The sequence below is a fragment of the Heptranchias perlo genome, chromosome 42 (genome assembly GCF_035084215.1).
Source record: "Heptranchias perlo isolate sHepPer1 chromosome 42, sHepPer1.hap1, whole genome shotgun sequence".
Lineage (NCBI taxonomy): Eukaryota > Metazoa > Chordata > Chondrichthyes > Hexanchiformes > Hexanchidae > Heptranchias > Heptranchias perlo.
The window spans coordinates 7862874-7885966 of NC_090366.1; the positions used below are offsets into that span (position 1 = coordinate 7862874).

Genomic DNA, 23093 nt, shown 5'->3' on the forward strand with positions numbered 1-23093 from the left:
ACACAAACTCCCTATTGCCTCCAACATTTGCACACTCTCCCTTCTGCCTCCAACAACATTTACACACACTCCCTACTGCCTCCAACAACATTTACACACACTCCCTATTGCCTCCAACATTTGCACACTCTCCCTTCTGCCTCCAACACCATTTACACACACTCCCTACTGCCTCCAACAACATTTACACACACTCCCCACAGTATCCCGAACATAATTTACACACATTCCCCAGTTTCCCAAACACCATTTGCACACACTCCCTACAGTATCTCCAAAACCTTTTACACACGTCCCCCGCAGTATCCACAACGTTATTTACACACATTCCCTGAAGTCTAAATCACCGTTTTCACACACTCCCTACTGCCTGCAACACCATTTACACACACCCCTAAGTTTTACCCAAAAACATTTAAAAGATTTCCTGCAGTCAACATGTCAACAATTAAACACACTACCTTCTGATTGCAACACCATTTACACACACTCCCTACTGTCCAAAACACCATTTACACACACTCACTTTTGCCTGGAACACAATTTACACACACTCCCTACTGCCTTCAATACCATTTACACACACTCCCCACAATATCACCAACATCATTTACATCCATTCCCCACAGTTGCCCCAAAACCATTGACCAACACTCCCCTTCACATCTCCAATGCTATTTACACAAATTCCCCACAGTATCCACGACAACAATTAAACACAATCCCTGCTGCCTGCAACACCAGTGACACAAATTTGCTACAGTCTGAAAAATCATTTACACACATTCCCCACAATTTCTACGACAACAATTACACAAACACACTACTGCCTCCAACACCATTTACACACTCCCTACTGCCTCCAACACCATTTACACACACTCCCTACTGCCTCCAACACCATTTACACACACTCCCTACTGCCTCCAACAACATTTACACATACTCCCTACTGCCTCCAACAGCATTTAGAAACACTCCCTACTGCATCCAACAACATTTACACACACTCCCTACTGCCTTCAACAACATTTACACACACTCCCTACTGCCTTCAACAACATTTACACACACACCCTACTGCCTTCAACAACATTTACACACACTCCCTACTGCCTTCAACAACATTTACACACACTCCCCACAGTATCCCGAACATAATTTACACACATTCCCCAGTTTCCCAAACACCATTTGCACACACTCCCTACAGTATCTCCAAAACCTTTTACACACGTCCCCCGCAGTATCCACAACGTTATTTACACACATTCCCTGAAGTCTAAATCACCGTTTTCACACACTCCCTACTGCCTGCAACACCATTTACACACACCCCCAAGTTTTACCCAAAAACATTTAAAAGATTTCCTGCAGTCAACATGTCAACAATTAAACACACTACCTTCTGATTGCAACACCATTTACACACACCCCTACTGTCCAAAACACCATTTACACACACTCACTTTTGCCTGGAACACAATTTACACACACTCCCTACTGCCTTCAATACCATTTACACACACTCCCCACAATATCACCAACATCATTTACATCCATTCCCCACAGTTGCCCCAAAACCTTTGACCAACACTCCCCTTCACATCTCCAATGCTATTTACACACATTCCCTACAGTATCCACGACAACAATTAAACACAATCCCTGCTGCCTGCAACACCATTTACAAACTCCCTACTGCCTCCAACACCATTTACACACACTCCCTACTGCCTCCAACACCATTTACACACACTCCCTACTGCCTCCAACAACATTTACACACACTCCCTTCTGCCTCCAACAGCATTTAGAAACACTCCCTACTGCATCCAACAACATTTACACACACTCCCTACTGCCTTCAACAACATTTACACACACTCCCTACTGCCTTCAACAACATTTACACACACTCCCCACTGCCTTCAACACCATTTACACACACTCCCTACTGCCTCCAACAACATTTACACACACTCCCTACTGCCTCCAACAACATTTACACACACTCCCTACTGCCTCCAACATTTACACGCTCTCCCTTCTGCCTCCAACATTTACACGCTCTCCCTTCTGCCTTCAACAACATTGACACACACTCCCTACAGCCTCCAACACCATTTACACACACTCCCTACTGCCTCCAACACCATTTACACACACTCCCTACTGCCTCCAACAACATTTACACACACTCCCCACAGTATCCCGAACATAATTTACACACATTCACCAGTTTCCCAAACACCATTTGCACACACTCCCTACAGTATCTCCAAAACCTTTTACACACGTCCCCTGCAGTATCCACAACATTATTTACACACATTCCCTGAAGTCTAAATCACCATTTTCACAAACTCCCTACTGCCTCCAAAATTTACACACACTCCCTACTGCCTCCAACACCATTTACACACACTCCCTACTGCCTCCAACATTTACACACACTCCCTACTGCCTCCAACACCATTTACACACACTCCTGACTGCCTCCAACACCATTTACGCACACTCCCTACTGCCTCCAACAACATTTACACACACTCCCTACTGCCTCCAACAACATTTACACACACTCCCTACTGCCTCCAACAACATTTACACACACTCCCTACTGCCTTCAACACCATTTACACACACTCCGGACTGCCTTCAACAACATTTACACACACTCCCTACTGCCTTCAACAACATTTACACACACTCCCTACTGCCTCCAACATTTATACACACTCCCTACTGCCTCCAACACCATTTACACACACTCCTGACTGCCTCCAACACTATTTACACACACTCCCTACTGCCTCCAACAACATTTACAAACACTCCCGCCTGCCTTCAACAACATTTACACACACTCCCTACTGCCTCCAACATCATTTACGCACACTCCCTACTGCCTCCAACACCATTTACACACACTCCCTACTGCCTCCAACAACATTTACACACACTCCCGCCTGCCTTCAACAACATTTACACACACTCCCGCCTGCCTTCAACAACATTTACACACACTCCCTTCTGCCTCCAACACCATTTACACACACTCCCTACTGCCTCCAACAACATTTACACACACTCCCCACAGTATCCCGAACATAATTTACACACATTCCCCAGTTTCCCAAACACCATTTGCACACACTCCCTACAGTATCTCCAAAACCTTTTACACACGTCCCCCGCAGTATCCACAACGTTATTTACACACATTCCCTGAAGTCTAAATCACCGTTTACACACACTCCCTACTGCCTGCAACACCATTTACACACACCCCCAAGTTTTACTCAAAAACATTTAAAAGATTTCCTGCAGTCAACATGTCAACAATTAAACACACTACATTCTGATTGCAACACCATTTACACACACTCCCTACTGCCTGGAACACAATTTACACACACTCCCTACTGCCTTCAATACCATTTACACACACTCCCGACTGCCTTCAACAACATTTACACACACTCCCCACTGCCTCCAACATCATTTGCACACACTCCCTACCACCTTCAACAACATTTACACACACTCCCCACTGCCTCCAACATCATTTGCACACACTCCCTACCACCTTCAACAACATTTCCACACACTCCCTACTGTCTTCAACAACATTTACACACACTCCCGCCTGCCTTCAACAACATTTACACACACTCCCTACTGCCTTCAACAACCTTTACACACACTCCCTACCACCTTCAACAACATTTACACACACTCCCTACTGTCTTCAACAACATTTGCACACACTCCCGCCTGCCTTCAACAACATTTACACACACTCCCTACTGTCTTCAACAACATTTACACACACTCCCCACAGTATCACCAACATTATTTGCACACATTCCCTGATGTCTAAATCACCATTTACACACAATGCCCACAGTATCCACGATAACATTTACACACACTCCCGACAGTCTGCAACACAATTTACACAAACCCACCAATGTTTCCCCAAAAACATTTACAAACATTCCTTACAGTAAACATGACAACTATTACACACACACCCTGCTGCCTCCAACATCATTCACACACATTCCCCACAGTTTCTCCAAAACCTTTTACACACGTCCCCCGCAGTATCCACAACATTATTTAACACATTCCCTGAAGTCTAAATCATCATTTACACACAGTCCCTACTGCCTGCAACACCATTTACACACTCTCCCTACTGTATTCAATGACATTTACACACACTCCCTACTGCCTCCAACAACATTTACACACACTCCCTACTGCCTCCAACACCATTTACACACACTCCCTACTGCCTCCAACACCATTTACACACACTCCCTACTGCCTCCAACACCATTTACACACACTCCCTACTGCCTCCAACAACGTTTACACACACTCCCTACTGCCTCCAACACCATTTACACACACTCCCTACTGCCTCCAACAACATTTACACACACTCACTACTGCCTCCAACAACATTTACACACACTCCCTACTGCCTGGAACACAATTTACACAACCTCCCCACAGTATCACCAACATCATTTCCATGCATTCCCCAAAGTTGCCCCAAAACCATTGACCAACACTCACCGTCACATCTCCAATGCTATTTACACACATTCCCTACAGTATCCACGACAACAATTAAACACAATCCCTGCTGCCTGCAACACCAGTTACACAAACTTGCTGCAGTCTGAAAAATCATTTACACACATTCCCCACAATTTCTACGACAACAATTACACACACACCCTACTGCCTCCAACACCATTTACACACACTCCCTACTGCCTCCAAAATTTACACACACACCCTACTGCCTCCAACACCATTTACACACACTCCCTACTGCCTCCAACAACATTTACACACACTCCTTACTGCCTCCAACATTTACACACACTCCCTATTGCATCCAACACCATTTACACACACTCCCTACTGCCTCCAACACCATTTACACACACTCCTTACTGCCTCCAACATTTACACACACTCCCTATTGCATCCAACACCATTTACACACACTCCCTACTGCCTCCAACAACATTTGCACACACTCCCTACTGCCTCCAACAACATTTACACACACTCGCTACTGCCTCCAACTACATTTACACACACTCCCTACTGCCTCCAACAACATTTACACACACTCCCTACTGCCTTGAACAACATTTACACACACTCCCTACTGCTTTCAACAACATTTACACACACTCCCTACTGCCTCCAACAACATTTACACACACTCCCTACTGCCTCCAACAACATTTACACACACTCCCTATGCCTCCAACTACATTTACACACACTCCCTACTGCCTCCAACAACATTTACACACACTCCCTACTGCCTCCAACAACATTTACACACACTCCCTACTGCCTTGAACAACATTTACACACACTCCCTACTGCTTTCAACAACATTTACACACACTCCCTACTGCCTCCAACAACATTTACACACAATCCCTACTGCCTCCAACAACATTTACACACACTCTCTACTGCCTCCAACAACATTTACACACACTCCCCACAGTATCCCGAACATAATTTACACACATTCACCAGTTTCCCAAACACCATTTGCACACACTCCCTACAGTATCTCCAAAACCTTTTGCACACGTCCCCTGCAGTATCCACAACATTATTTACACACATTCCCTGAAGTCTAAATCACCATTTTCACAAACTCCCTACTGCCTCCAAAATTTACACACACTCCCTACTGCCTCCAACACCATTTACACACACTCCCTACTGCCTCCAACATTTACACACACTCCCTACTGCCTCCAACATTTATACACACTCCCTACTGCCTCCAACACCATTTACACACACTCCTGACTGCCTCCAACACCATTTACGCACACTCCCTACTGCCTCCAACAACATTTACACACACTCCCTACTGCCTCCAACAACATTTACACACACCCCAAGTTTTACCCAAAAACATTTAAAACATTTCCTGCAGTCAACATGTCAACAATTAAACACACTACCTTCTGATTGCAACACCATTTACACACACTCCCTACTGTCCAAAACACCATTTACACACACTCACTATTGCCTGGAACACAATTTACACACACTCCCTACTGCCGTCAATACCATTTACACACACTCCCCACAATATCACCAACATCATTTACATCCATTCCCCACAGTTTCCCCAAAACCATTGACACACACTCCCCGTCACATCTCCAATGCTATTTACACACATTCCCTACAGTATCCACGACAACAATTAAACACAATCCCTACTGCCTCCAACACCAGTGACACAAACTTGCTACAGTCTGAAAAATCATTTACACACATTCTCCACAATTTCTACGACAACTATTACACACACACCCTACTGCCTCCAACACCATTTACACACACTCCCTACTGCCTCCAACATCATTTACACACACACCCTACTGCCTCCAACACCATTTACACACACTCCCTACTGCCTCCAACAACATTTACACACACTCCCCACTGCCTCCAACATTTACACACACTCCCTATTGCCTCCAACATTTACACACACTCCCTACTGCCTCCAACATTTACACACACTCCCTACTGCCTCCAACAACATTTACACACACTCCCTACTGCCTCCAACAACATTTACACACACTCCCTACTGCCTTGAACAACATTTACACACACTCCCTACTGCTTTCAACAACATTTACACACACTCCCTACTGCCTCCAACTACATTTACACAACTCCCTACTGCCTCCAACAACATTTACACACACTCCCCACAGTATCCCGAACATAATTTACACACACTCCCTACTGCCTCCAACAACATTTACACACACCCCCTACTGCGTCCAACTACATTTACACACACTCCCTACTGCCTCCAACAACATTTACACACACTCCCCACAGTATCCCGAACATAATTTACACACATTCCCCAGTTTCCCAAACACCATTTGCACACACTCCCTACAGTATCTCCAAAACCTTTTACACACGTCCCCTGCAGTATCCACAACATTATTTACACACATTCCCTGAAGTCTAAATCACCATTTACACACACTCCCTACTGTCCAAAACACCATTTACACACACTCACTATTGCCTGGAACACAATTTACACACACTCCCTACTGCCTTCAATACCATTAACACACAGTCCCCACAATATCACCAACATCATTTACATCCATTCCCCACAGTTGCCCCAAAACCTTTGACCAACACTCCCCTTCACATCTCCAATGCTATTTACACACATTCCCCACAGTATCCACGACAACAATTAAACACAATCCCTGCTGCCTGCAACACCAGTGACACAAACTTGCTACAGTCTGAAAAATCATTTACACACATTCCCCACAATTTCTACGACAACTATTACACACACACCCTACTGCCTCCAACACCATTTACACACACTCCCTACTGCCTACAACACCATTTACACACACTCCCTACTGCCTCCAACAAAATTCTACTGCCTCCAACATTGACACACACTCTCTACTGCCTCCAACACCATTTACACACACTCCCTACTGCCTCCAACACCATTTGCACACACTCCCTACTGCCTCCAACATTTACACACACTCCCTATTGCCTCCAACATTTACACACACTCCCTATTGCCTCCAACATTTACACACACTCCCTACTGCCTCCAACATTTACACACAGTCCCTACTGCGTCCAACACCATTTACACACACACCCTACTGCCTTCAACATCATTTACACACACTCCCTACTGCCTCCAACACCATTTACACACACTCCCCACTGCCTCCAACAACATTTACACACACTCCCTACTGCCTCCAACACCATTTACACACACTCCCTACTGCCTCCAACATTTACACACACTCCCTACTGCCTCCAACATTTACACACACTCCCTATTGCCTCCAACATTTACACACACTCCCTACTGCCTCCAACATTTACACACACTCCCTATTGCCTCCAACATTTACACACAGTCCCTACTGCGTCCAACACCATTTACACACACACCCTACTGCCTTCAACAACATTTACACACACTCCCTACTGCCTCCAACACCATTTACACACACTCCCTACTGCCTCCAACATTTACACACACTCCCTACTGCCTCCAACATTTACACACACTCCCTATTGCCTCCAACATTTACACACACTCCCTACTGCCTCCAACATTTACACACACTCCCTATTGCCTCCAACATTTACACACAGTCCCTACTGCGTCCAACACCATTTACACACACACCCTACTGCCTTCAACAACAATTAAACACAATCCCTGCTGCCTGCAACACCAGTTACACAAACTTGCTACAGTCTGAAAAATCATTTACACACATTCCCCACAATTTCTACGACAACAATTACACAAACACACTACTGCCTCCAACACCATTTACACACACTCCCTACTGCCTCCAAAATTAACATACACTCCCGACTGCCTCCAACATTTACACACACTCCCTACTGCCTCCAACAACATTTACACACACTCCCTACTGCCTTCAACAACATTTGCACACACTCCCTACTGCCTCCAACAACATTTAAACACACTCCCTACTGCCTCCAACAACATTTAAACACAGTCCCTACTGCCTCCAACAACATTTAAACACAGTCCCTACTGCCTCCAACACCATTTACACACACTCCCTACTGCCTCCAACAACATTTACACACACTCCCTCCTGCCTCCAACAACTTTTACACACACACCCTACTGCCTCCAACAACATTTACACACACTCCCTACTGCCTCCAACAACATTTACACACACTCCCTACTGCCTCCAACAACTTTTACACACACTCCCTACTGCCTCCAACAACATTTACACACACTCCCTACTGCCTCCAACAACTTTTACACACACACCCTACTGCCTCCAACAACATTTACACACACTCCCTACTGCCTCCAACACCATTTACACACACTCCCTACTGCCTTCAACACCATTTACACACACTCCCTACTGCCTCGAACAACATTTACACACACTCCCTACTGCCCCAACAACATTTGCACACACTCCCTACAGTATCTCCAAAACCTTTTACACACGTCCCCCGCAGTATCCACAACGTTATTTACACACATTCCCTGAAGTCTAAATCACCATTTACACACACCGCCAAGGTTTACCCAAAAACATTCAAAGCATTCCCTACAGTAAACATGGCAACTATTAAACACACTACCTTCTGAATGCAACACAATTTACACACCCTCCCCATAGTATCACCAATATCATTTACACCCATTCCCCACAGTTCCCCAAAACCATTGACACACACTCCCCTTCACATCTCCAATGCTATTTACACACATTCCCTACAGTATCCACGACAACAATTAAACACAATCCCTGCTGCCTGCAACACCATTTACACACACTCCCTACTGTCTCCAACAACATTTACACACACTCCCTTCTGCCTTCAACAACATTTACACACACTCCCGACTGCCTGCGACAACATTTACACACACTCCCTACTACCTCCAACAACATTTACACACACTCCCTACTACCTCCAACAACATTTACACACACTCCCTACTGCCTCCAACTACATTTACACACACTCCCTACTGCCTCCAACAACATTTACACACACTCCCTACTGCCTCCAACAACTTTTACACACACACCCTACTGCCTCCAACAACATTTATACACACTCCCTACTGCCTCCAACAACATTTACACACACTCCCTACTGCCTCCAACAACATTTACACACACTCCCTACTGCCTCCAACAACATTTACACACACTCCCTACTGCCTCCAACAACTTTTACACACACACCCTACTGCCTCCAACAACATTTACACACACTCCCTACTGCCTCCAACAACATTTACACACACTCCCTACTGCCTCCAACACCATTTAGACACACGCCCTACTGCCTTCAACACCATTTACACACACTCCCTACTGCCTCCAACACCATTTGCACACACTCCCTACAGTATCTCCAAAACCTTTTACACACGTCCCCCGCAGTATCCACAACGTTATTTACACACATTCCCTGAAGTCTAAATCACCATTTACACACACCGCCAAGGTTTACCCAAAAACATTCAAAGCATTCCCTACAGTAAACATGGCAACTATTAAACACACTACCTTCTGAATGCAACACAATTTACACACCCTCCCCACAGTATCACCAACATCATTTACACCCATTCCCCACAGTTCCCCAAAACCATTGACACACACTCCCCTTCACATCTCCAATGCTATTTACACACATGGCCCACAATATCGACGACAACAATTAAACACAATCCCTGCTGCCTGCAACACCATTTACACACACTCCCTTCTGCCTTCAACAACATTTACAAACACTCCCTACTGTCTCCAACAACATTTACACACACTCCCTACTGTCTCCAACAACATTTACACACACTCCCTACTGTCTCCAACACCATTTACACACACTCCCTGCTGCCTGCAACAACATTTACACACACTCCCTACTGTCTCCAACAACATTTACACACACTCCCTACTGTCTCCAACAACATTTACACACACTCCCTACTGTCTCCAACACCATTTACACACACTCCCTGCTGCCTGCAACACCATTTACACACACTCCCTTCTGCCTTCAACAACATTTACAAACACTCCCTGCTGCCTGCAACAACATTTACACACACTCCCTACTGTCTCCAACAACATTTACACACACTCCCTACTGTCTCCAACAACATTTACACACACTCCCTACTGCCTCCAACAACATTTACAAACACTCCCTACTGCCTGCGACAACATTTACACACACTCCCTACTACCTCCAACAACATTTACACACACTCCCTACTACCTCCAACACCATTTACACACACTCCCTACTGCCTTCAACAACATTTACAAACACTCCCTACTGCCTGCGACAACATTTACACACACTCCCCACTGCCTCCAACAACATTTACACACACTCCCTACTGCCTCTAACAACATTTACACACACTCCCTACTGCCTTCAACAACATTTACACACACTCCCTACTGCCTTCAACAACATTTACACACACTCCCGACTGCCTCCAACAACATTTACACACACTCCCTACTGCCTCCAACAACATTTACACACACTCCCTACTGCCTCCAACAACATTTACACACACTCCCTACTGCCTCCAACAACATTTACACACACTCCCGACTGCCTCCAACAACATTTACACACACTCCCTACTGCCTCTAGCAACATTTACACACACTCCCTACTGCCTCCAACACCATTTACACACACTCCCTACTGCCTTCAACAACATTTACACACACTCCCTACTGCCTTCAACACCATTTACACACACTCCCTACTGCCTTCAACAACATTTACACACACTCCCTGCTGCCTCCAACAACATTTACACACACTCCCGACTGCCTCCAACAACATTTACACACAATCCCTGCTGCCTTCAACAACATTTACACACACTCCCTAGTGCCTCCAACAACATTTACACACACTCCCTACTGCCTCCAACAACTTGTCCACACACTCCCGACTGCCTTCAACACCATTTACACACACTCCCTAGTGCCTCCAACAACATTTACACACACTCACTACTGCCTCCAACAACATTTACACACACTCCCTACTGCCTCCAACAACTTGTACACACACACCCTACTGCCTCCAACAACATTTACACACACTCCCTACTGCCTTCAAAAACATTTACACACTCTCCCTACTGCCTCCAACACCATTTACACACACTCCCTACTGCCTTCAACATCATTTACACACACACCCTACTGCCTCCAACAACATTTACACACACTCCCTACTGCCTCCAACACCATTTACACACACTCCCTACTGTCTTCAACAACATTTACACACACTCCCTACTGCCTTCAACAACATTTACACACACTCCCTGCTGCCTTCAACAACATTTACACACACTCCCTACTGCCTCCAACAACATTTACACACACTCCCTACTGCCTCCAACACCATTTCCACACACTCCCTACTGCCTTCAACAACATTTACACACACTCCCTACTGCCTTCAACAACATTTACACACACTCCCTACTGTCTTCAACAACATTTACACACAATCCCTACTGCCTTCAACAACATTTACACTCTCTCCCTACTGCCTTCAACAATATTTACACACTCTCCCTACTGCCTCCAACAACATTTACACACACTCCCTACTGCCTTCAACAATATTTACACACTCTCCCTACTGCCTTCAACACCATTTCCACACACTCCCTACTGCCTTCAACACCATTTACACACATTCCCTACTGTCTTCAACACCATTTACACACACTCCCTACTGCCTCCAACAACATTTACACACACTCCCTACTGCCTCCAACAACATTTACACACACACCCTACTGCCTCCAACAACATTTACACACACTCCCGACTGCCTTCAACAACATTTGCACACACTCCCTACTGCCTTCAACAACATTTACACACACTCCCTACTGCCTTCAACAACATTTACACACACTCCCTACTGCCTTCAACAACATTTACACACACTCCCTACTGCCTCCAACAACATTTACACACACTCCCTACTGCCTCCAACACCATTTCCACACACTCCCTACTGCCTTCAACAACATTTACACACACTCCCTACTGCCTCCAACACCATTTCCACACACTCCCTACTGCCTTCAACAACATTTACACACACTCCCTACTGCCTCCAACAACATTTACACACACTCCCTACTGCCTTCAACACCATTTACACACATTCCCTACTGTCTTCAACACCATTTACACACACTCCCTACTGTCTGCAACACCATTTACACACACTACCTACTGTTTAAAACACCATTTACACACACTCCCCACAGTATCCCCAACACAATTTACACACCCTCCCCTCAGTATTGCCAATACGATTTTCTCATTTCCCACAGTTTCCCCAACACCATTTGCACACACTCCCCACTGTATCTCCAATTCTATTTACACACACTCCCTCCAGTGTCCCCAAAACCTTTTACACATGTTCCCCACAGTATCCACAACATTATTTACACACAGTCCCTGAAGTCTAAATCTCCATTTACACACTTCCCCACAGTATCCACAATAACATTTACACACACTCCCTACAGTCTGTAACACCATTTGCACACATCACCTACTGCCTGCAACACCATTTACACACCCTCCCCACAGTTTCGTCAACACCATTTACACACCCTCCCCAAATTTTCCCCAAACCATTTACAAACATTCACCACAGTAAACACGACAACTATTAAACACACTACCTCCTGCCTGAAACAACATTTACACATGCTCCCTGCTGCCTGAAACACCATTTACACACACTCCCTACTCTCCGCAACACCATTTACACACACTCCCTACCGCCTCCAACAACATTTACACACACTCCCTACTGTGTGAATCACCATTTACACACACTCCCTATTGTCTGAAGCACTATTTTCACACAATTCTTACTGCCTGCAACACCATTTACACACACTCCCTATCGCCTGCACCACCATTTACACACACTCGCTACTGTGTGAATCACCATTTACACACACTCCCTATTGTCTGAAACAACATTTACACACTCTCAATACTGCCTGCAACAGCATTTACACACTTTCCCTGAAGTCTAAATCACCATTTACACTCAGTCCCCACAGTATCCACATCAACATTTACACACACACCCTATGTCTGTAACACCATTTACACACACTCCCTAATGGCTGCAACACTCTTTACACACAAACCCTACTGCCTGCAACACTATTTGTACACACTCGCTACTGCCTGCAACACCATTTACACACACTCCCCACAGGATCACCAACATCATTTACACACACTCCCCACAGGATCACCAACACCATTTACACACCCTCCGCACAGGATCACCAACACCATTTACACACCCTCCCCACAGGATCACCAACACCATTTACACACCCTCCCCACAGGATCACCAACACCATTTACACACCCTCCGCACAGGATCACCAACACCATTTACACACCCTCCCCACAGGATCACCAACACCATTTACACACCCTCCCCACAGGATCACCAACACCATTTACACACCCTCCCCACAGGATCACCAACACCATTTACACACCCTCCCCACAGTATCCACGACAACATTTACACACACTCCTTACAGTTAGTGACACCATTTACACACACTCCCTACTGCCTGCAACATCATTTACTCACACTCCCCACAGTATCCCTAACACCACAGTATCCTCAACACCATTTACACACCTTTCTTAAATCTATGTCACCATTTACACGCATTCTCGAAATCCATGTTACAATTTACACACACTCCCTAAATTTATATTGCAGCATTTATACATGCTCCCTAATCTATATTTCTTCATTTACACACACTCTCTACTGTCTAAAACACCATTTACACACTCTCAATACTGCCTGCAACAGCATTTACACACTTTCCCTGAAGTCTAAATCACCATTTACACACAGTCCCCACAGTATCCACCTCAACATTTCCACACACACTCTACTGTCTGTAACACCATTTACACACACTCCCTATGTCTGTAACACCATTTACACACACTCCCTACTGTCTGAATCACCATTTACACACTGTAATACTGTAATCTATGTTACAGTATTACAAAGGCTCCCTAAATTTATGTTACAGTATTTACACACATTCCCTAAATTTGTGTAACACCAAGACCCAAAATTAAAGTTATAGCATTGCCACACAGTCCCTAAATTTATATTATCACAAATACACACACTCACTAAATCAATTATACAATTTGCACACCATGCCTAAATCTATGCTACAGCATTTACAGACACTCCCTAAATTTATATCACTGCATTTACACACTCCCTACTGTCTGAAACACCATTTACACACACTCCGTACTGCCTGCAACAGCATTAACACACACTCCCCACAGTATCCACGTCAACATTTACACACACTCCCTACAGTTTGTGACACCATTTACACACCCACCCTACTGTCTGTAACACCATTTACACACACTCCCTACTGTCTGAAGCACCATTTACACACACTCCCTCAATCTATGTTACAATGTACACACACTCCCTTTATCTTTTTGTAATATTTATGCCCGCTCCCTAAATTTATATTGCAGCATTTGCGCACACTCCTTAAATCGATGATACAATTTGCACATACTCCCTAAATCTGTTTCAGCCATTAACACACACTTGGTAAGCCAATACACTGCCTAAATCTATGTTACACTATTTACAGGCGCTCCCTAAATCTATGTTACACTATTTACAGGCGCTCCCTAAATCTATGTTACACTATTTACAGGCGCTCCCTAAATCTATGTTACACTATTTCCACAAAGAAACTAAATTAATATTGCAACATCTGTACATTCTACTTTAATCTGTTTTACTGTATTTACACACGGTCCCTAAATATATGTTTGAGCATTTGCCACACTTTCTAAATCCAGGTTACAATTTACCCAGAGTCCATTTAACATTTTTGTAAAATTTTCACACTCGCTAAATCTATATTACACTATTTATTCAAATTAATGTTACAGCATTTACACACATTCTCAAATTCTGTTATAGTTTTTACACACGATCCCTAAATTTATGTAACAGCGTTTACACAAAGACCTTAAGGTCACACACTCCCCTCAGTCTATGTCACACCATTTACACACACTCCCTAATTGGGGTACAGTGGGATTGGGGCACAATGGGAATGGGACACAGTGGGAATGGGACACAGTGGGATTGGGGTACAGTGGGATTGGGGCACAATGGGAATGGGACACAGTGGGAATGGGACACAGTGGGAATGGGGTACAGTGGGATTGGGGCACAATGGGAATGGGACACAGTGGGAATGGGACACAGTGGGATTGGGGTACAGTGGGAATGGGACACAATGGGAATGGGACACAGTGGGATTGGGGTACAGTGGGAATGGGACACAATGGGAATGGGGCACAGTGGGATTGGGGTACAGTGGGATTGGGGCACAATGGGAATGGGACACAGTGGGAATGGGACACAGTGGGATTGGGGTACAGTGGGAATGGGACACAATGGGAATGGGACACAGTGGGATTGGGGTACAGTGGGATTGGGGTACAGTGGGAATGGGACACAATGGGAATGGGACACAGTGGGAATGGGACACAGTGGGATTGGGGTACAGTGGGAATGGGGCACAATGGGAATGGGACACAGTGGGAATGGGACACAGTGGGAATGGGGCACAATGGGAATGGGACACAGTGGGAATGGGACACAGTGGGAATGGGACACAGTGGGATTGGGGTACAGTGGGATTGGGGCACAATGGGAATGGGACACAGTGGGAATGGGACACAGTGGGATTGGGGTACAGTGGGAATGGGACACAATGGGAATGGGACACAGTGGGATTGGGGTACAGTGGGAATGGGACACAATGGGAATGGGGCACAGTGGGATTGGGGTACAGTGGGATTGGGGCACAATGGGAATGGGACACAGTGGGAATGGGACACAGTGGGATTGGGGTACAGTGGGAATGGGACACAATGGGAATGGGACACAGTGGGATTGGGGTACAGTGGGATTGGGGTACAGTGGGAATGGGACACAATGGGAATGGGACACAGTGGGAATGGGACACAGTGGGATTGGGGTACAGTGGGAATGGGGCACAATGGGAATGGGACACAGTGGGAATGGGACACAGTGGGAATGGGGCACAATGGGAATGGGACACAGTGGGAATGGGGCACAATGGGAATGGTGTGGTTCGTTCGACCAGGGATCTCACTCTGTGCTCTGAAAATTATCGCTGTTAATGAATAATACCTCTCTCTATCTCTGTCTCTCTCTCTCACTCCATTCATCTGTCCCTCCCCCTCGCACCCCTCTCTGCCTCTTGCCCTTCCTCTTCTGCCCTTCTCCCTCTCTCTATCTCCCTCTCTCTCCCTCTATATCTCTCCCCCTTTCTCCCACTTCCCTTCTCTTTCTCTTCCGCTCCCTCCTCCTCTCTCTCTCCCCTCTTTCTCCTCCCGTTATCTCTTACCCCTTTCTCCAAACTTCCCTCTCTCCTCGTCTCTCCGCCTCTCTCTCTCCCCCTCTCTCATCCTCTCTTTCCCTCTTTATCTCTCACCCCTCGCTCTCCTCTCTCTCTCCACCTCTCTCCTCCTCTCTGCACTTCTCTCTCTCTCTCTCTCCCCTCTATCTCTCTCTCTCTCTCCCCCTCTCTCCCTCTCTCTCTCTCTCCCCCGATATCTCTCACCCATTTCTCTCACCTCTCTACCTCTTGACTCTTTCCTCCTCATCCTCCCCTCTCCTCCCCACTCTCCCTCTGCCTTCTCCACCCCTCTCCCCCTCTCCCCTCGCTCCCTCTACCTCCCTTTCCCATCTCCGCTCTCTCCTCCTCTCTACCCCTCACCCCTCTCCTTCATCCACTCTCCTTCCCACCATATATCTCTCTCTCTTTCACCCCTCCCTCCCTCTCCCATTCTCCCTCCCCAAATCTCTCCCTCTCTATATCGCTCTCTCTCCCTCCTTCCCTCTCCCCTCCTCCCTACCCCCATATCTCCCTCCCTCTCCCTCCTCCCTTCCCCCATATCTCCCTCCCTCTCCCTCCTCCCTTCCCCCATATCTCCTTCCCTCTCCCTCCTCCCTTCCCCCATATCTCCCTCCCCCCATATCTCCCTCCTTCCCTCTCCCCTCCTCCCTACCCCCATATCTCTTTCCCTCTCCCCTCCTCCCTACCACCATATCTCCCTCCTTCCCTCTCCCCTCCTCCCTCCCCCCATATCTCCCTCCCTCTCCCCTCCTCCCTATCCCCATATCTCCCTCCCTCTCCCCTCCTCCCTCCCCCCATATCTCCCTCCCTCTCCCCTCCTCTCTATCCCCATATCTCCCTCCTTCCCTCTCCCCTCCTCCCTACCCCCATATCTCCCTCCCTCTCCCCTCCTCCCTACCCCCATATCTCCCTCCCTCCCTCTCCCCTCCTCCCTTCCCCCATATCTCCCTCCCTCCCTCTCCCCTCCTCCCTACCCCCATATCTCCCTCCCTCCCTCTCCCCTCCTCCCTACCCCCATATCTCCCTCCTTCCCTCTCCCCTCCTCCCTTCCCCCATATCTCCCTCCCTCCCTCTCTCATCCTCCCTTCCCCCATATCTCCCTCCCTCCCTCTCCCCTCCTCCCTACCCCCATATCTCCCTCCCTCCCTCTCCCCTCCTCCCTCCCCCGTCTGTAGGGACGGAAGCCCGGCTACTTCTCGTTCCTGGACCCCTTCTCCCCGGCCGTCTGGCTCTTCATGCTCCTGGCATATCTCGCCGTCAGCTGTGTGCTGTTCCTCGCAGCCAGGTAAGGCCACAAACCCTTCGCTGTCTCCCAACTGATGGGTATTCACCCACTCACCGCCTCAGCTCAACAGAGCAGAGACTCTGTCAGCCCTTCCGGGGTTAATGGGATTCCCACACTGACCCTGGGTATTCAGCGACCGGGGGCAGACTCTCCCCCTCGGTACTCTGGGGGTTAATGGGAGTGTTTGGTGTTCCAGCTCTCTCAGTGTCTCCCCGGTTGTCAGCGGCCAGTGAAACACTCGGTATCCAGGTTCAGAATCACAGTGAGTTTCATATCTGGATCAGGAGCCCAGATGAGGAGAGGTTGAGTAGAATGGACCTATACTCTCTGGAGTTTAGAAGAATGAGAGGTGATCTCATTGAAACATATAAGATTCTGAGGGGGCTTGACAGGGGAGATACTGAGAGGTTGTTTCCTCTGGCCGGAGAGTCTAGAACTTGGGGGCATAGTCTCAGGATAAGGGGTCGGCCATCCTAGACTGAGATGAGGAGGAATTTCTTCACTCAGAGGGTTGTGAATCTTTGGAATTCTCTACCCCAGAGGGCTGTGGATGCTCAGTCATTGAGTATATTGAAGGCTGAGATCGGTAGATTTTTGGACTGTAGGTGAATCAAGGGATATGGGGATCGGGCGGGAAAGTGGAGTTGAGGTCGAAGATCAGCCATGATCTGATTGAATGGCGGAGCAGGCTCGAGGGGCCGAATGGCCGACTCCTGCTCCAATTTCTTATGTTCTTGTGTTAGTACATTGAGAATCTAGTTTCATTTCCCTCAGCTGTTGATCCGTAAGACCATAAGAGATAGGAGCAGGAGTAGGCCATTTGGCCCTTCGAGCCTGCTCCTCCATTTAATGAGATCATGGCTGATCAGATTTTTACCTCAACTCCACTTTCCCGCCTTTTCCCCATATCCTTCACAATCTGTATCCAGAGACCTGTTTCCCTCTGGATCTGGGCTGAGGGGTTCAGTCCCCTCGAGGTACAGGTCGATGACTCTCTCACTCGGGACTCTTATGGACTGTTCTCTGCTTTTTCATGAGATTGGGAGCTTAAAACTGTTCCCAGCGTCCCAGACGTCTGGACTTGGCTCCCTTTGCCATGGTCGCCATCTGTCAGAGGATGGTTTCACAGTGAGACACTCCCACAACGATCTCATTGAAACATATAAGATTCTGAGAGGGCTTGACAGGGTAGATGCTGAGAGGTTTCCCCTGGCTGGAAAGTCTAGAACTGGGGGGGCATAGTCTCAGGATAAGGGGTCGGCCATTCAAGACTGAGATGAGGAGGAATTTCTTCACTCAGATGGTTGAGAATCTTTGGAATTCTCTACCCCAGAGGGCTGTGGATGCTCAGTCGTGAAACTGGACCATTGGCGTCTAATTCTATTCCAAATCGCACAGTGCGATCCCGAGCAGTAATTCAGTTGGACCTAACATTCATCGCAGCCCAGAATGTTTAACTGTGCTGAGACCCCCTTGGCAATGGATCAGTCGGTGGGAAGTCTTTGCTAAACCCTAGCCTGCCTCGTGCGGTGAATCGATTTGCCTGCAGGGCTCCCTGTGGGTCTGGTGAGCGAGGTCATCCCACACTCGGGCCAATGGGAAATGGGGGGAATCCTCGCCATCGGCCGCAATCCCAGGCTGACAGCCTTGTGTAATTGAGGCTGAGGAGGAGATTTAGAAGGTCCAAGTACAGGAACCACTTAGTGGAGAGGTACAAAAAATAACTTAAAAGGCTGACAGAACGTTGGCCTTTATCTCAAGAGGGCTGGAATACAAAGGGGTGAAGTTGTGTTCCAGCTGTACAGAGCTCTGGTCAGACCCTATCTGGAGACACTGCGTTCAGTTCTGGGCACCGCACCTCAGGAAGGAGATATTGGCCTTGGAGGGGGTGCAGATTCACCAGAACGATACTGGGGCTAAAAGAGTTAAATTATGAGGACAGGTTGCACAGACTAGGCGTGTATTCCCTCGAGTGCAGAAGATTAAGGGGTGATCTAATCGAGGTGTTTAAGATGATTGAAGGATTTGATAGGGTAGATAGAGAGAAACTATTTCCTCTGGTGGGGGGAGTCCAGAACAAGGGGGAAAACCTTAAAATTAGAGCCAGGCCGTTCAGGGGTGATGTTGGGAAGCACTTCTTCACACAAAGGGGAGTGGGAATCTGGAACTCTCTCCCCCAAAAAGCTGTTGAGGCCGGGGGTCAATTGGAAATTTCAAAACTGAGACGGATCGATTTTTGTTGGGTGAGGGGATTAAGGGTTACGGAACCAAGACGGGTAATTGGAATTAAGGTTCAGATCAGCCATGGACTAATTGAATGGCGGAGCAGGTTCGAGGGGCTGAATGGCCTCCTCCTGTTCCTACTTTCGCTCAGTGTGCATGTCGGAGCCATGAAGGGAAGCATATCCAACGTTGTCCCAACTTTCACCGTGCCTTCTCTCCTTCCCTCTGTAAGAATGAGTCCTTACGAATGGTACAACCCGCACCCGTGCCTGAGGGAACGCATCGATATCCTGGAGAATCAGTACACCCTGGGCAACAGCCTTTGGTTCCCTGTCGGAGGTTTCATGCAGCAAGGCTCTGAGATCATGCCTCGTGCCCTCTCCACGCGTTGTGTCAGCGGAGTCTGGTGAGTTTGTGCGGGCATGAGCTGGAGACCATGTCAGCAGGCTTCCCATTGAAGGCATTACCACCCAGACAGGACCTCCTCATTCTACACAGGATGGAAGTACAGAGACATCAGGAATGGACAATCTGGGGAAATGTATTTACAGGCTCAGGTCTGGAGGGTGATCTAGTTTATTAAGATTATATATATTTATATACACATACACTGAGTGATTTGGTCCAATGGGATTCTATAGACTGGGGTAATTTGGTCCAATGGGATTCTATCGACGGGGCTAATTTGGTCCAATGGGATTCTATCGACGGGGGTAATTTGGTCCAATGGGATTCTATCGACGGGGGTAATTTGGTCCAATGGGATTCTATCGACGGGTTAATTTGGTCCAATGGGATTCTATCGACGGGGGTAATTTGGTCCAATAGGATTCTATCGACGGGGGTAATTTGGTCCAATGGGATTCTATCGACGGGGGTAATTTGGTCCAATGGGGGTAATTTGGTCCAATGGGATTCTATCAATGGGGGTAATTTGGTCCAATAGGATTCTATCGACGGGGGGTAATTTGGTCCAATGGGATTCTATCGACGGGGGTAATTTGGTCCAATGGGATTCTATCGACGGGGGTAATTTGGTCCAATGGGATTCTATCGACGGGGGTAATTTGGTCCAATGGGATTCTATCGATGGGGGTAATTTGGTCCAATAGGATTCTATCGACGGGGGGTAATTTGGTCCAATGGGATTCTATCGACGGGGGTAATTTGGTCCAATGGGATTCTATCGACGGGGGTAATTTGGTCCAATGGGATTCTATCGACGGGGGTAATTTGGTCCAATGGGATTCTATCGACGGGGGTAATTTGGTCCAATGGGATTCTATCGACGGGGGTAATTTGGTCCAATGGGATTCTATCGACGGGGGTAATTTGGTCCAATGGGATTCTATCGACGGGGGTAATTTGGTCCAATGGGATTCTATCGACGGGGGTAATTTGGTCCAATGGGATTCTATCGATGGGGCTAATTTGGTCCAATGGGATTCTATCGATGGGGATAATTTGGTCCAATGGGATTCTATCGACGGGGCTAATTTGGTCCAATGGGATTCTATCGACGGGGGTAATTTGGTCCAATGGGATTCTATCGATGGGGGTAATTTGGTCCAATGGGATTCTATCGATGGGGATAATTTGATCCAATGGGATTCTATCGACGGGGGGTAATTTGGTCCAATGGGATTATTTTCGACGGGGGTAATTTGGTCCAATGGGATTCTATCGACGGGGATGGTTTGCTCAAGTTGATGAGCGACTTTTGGTTCACTGGGATCATATAGACTGGATGTGATCTGAACCATTGTGACTAGTGATGATCTGGTCCATTGGGATCCCACAGATCAAGGAGACCTGGTGCATTAAGAACAGTTTGACTGAACACTAAGAGAAATTTGAGCTGATTAGAGAGAGCCAACATGGATTTGTAAAGGGTAGGTCATGTCTAATGAACCTAATTGAATTTTGTGAGGAAGTAACGAAAGTGGTAGACAGGGGAATGTCTACGGATGTAGTTTACATGGACTTCCAGAAGGCATTCGATAAGGTTCCACATAACAGATTGTTAGCTAAAACGAAAGCTCATGGAATTGAAGGCAAATTATTGACCTGGTTGGGAGATTGGTTAGGCGGTAGAAGACAGAGTAGGGAGAATGGGGATGTACTTGAATTGGAAGGAAGTGATTAGTGGTGTCCCACAGGGATCTGTGCTGGGGCCTCAACTATTCACTATATTTATTCATGACTTAGATAACACAATAGAGAGCCATATATCCAAATTTGCCGATGACACAAAGATTGGTGGCATAGTAAGCAGTGTAGACAGGAGCATAAAATTACCAAGAGACATTGATGGATTAATGAGTGGGCAAAACTGTGGCAGATGGATTTCAACCCAGGTAAACATGAGGTCGTCCATTTTGGACCAAT

General features: G+C 46.9%; 1 protein-coding gene across 1 annotated transcript in view; it reads left to right on the forward strand.

Annotated features, from left to right (window-relative positions):
- Positions 1-23093, forward strand: part of LOC137306119 (glutamate receptor ionotropic, kainate 5-like) — a gene marked incomplete at its 3' end in the record, with an annotated part of 564706 nt that overhangs the window by 512170 nt on the left and 29443 nt on the right. Inside the window, exons 14-15 of the mRNA XM_067975180.1 lie at positions 18373-18482; positions 20938-21111. Coding sequence (XP_067831281.1) covers positions 18373-18482; positions 20938-21111 — 284 coding nt within the window. The remainder of the gene's footprint in view (positions 1-18372; positions 18483-20937; positions 21112-23093) is intronic.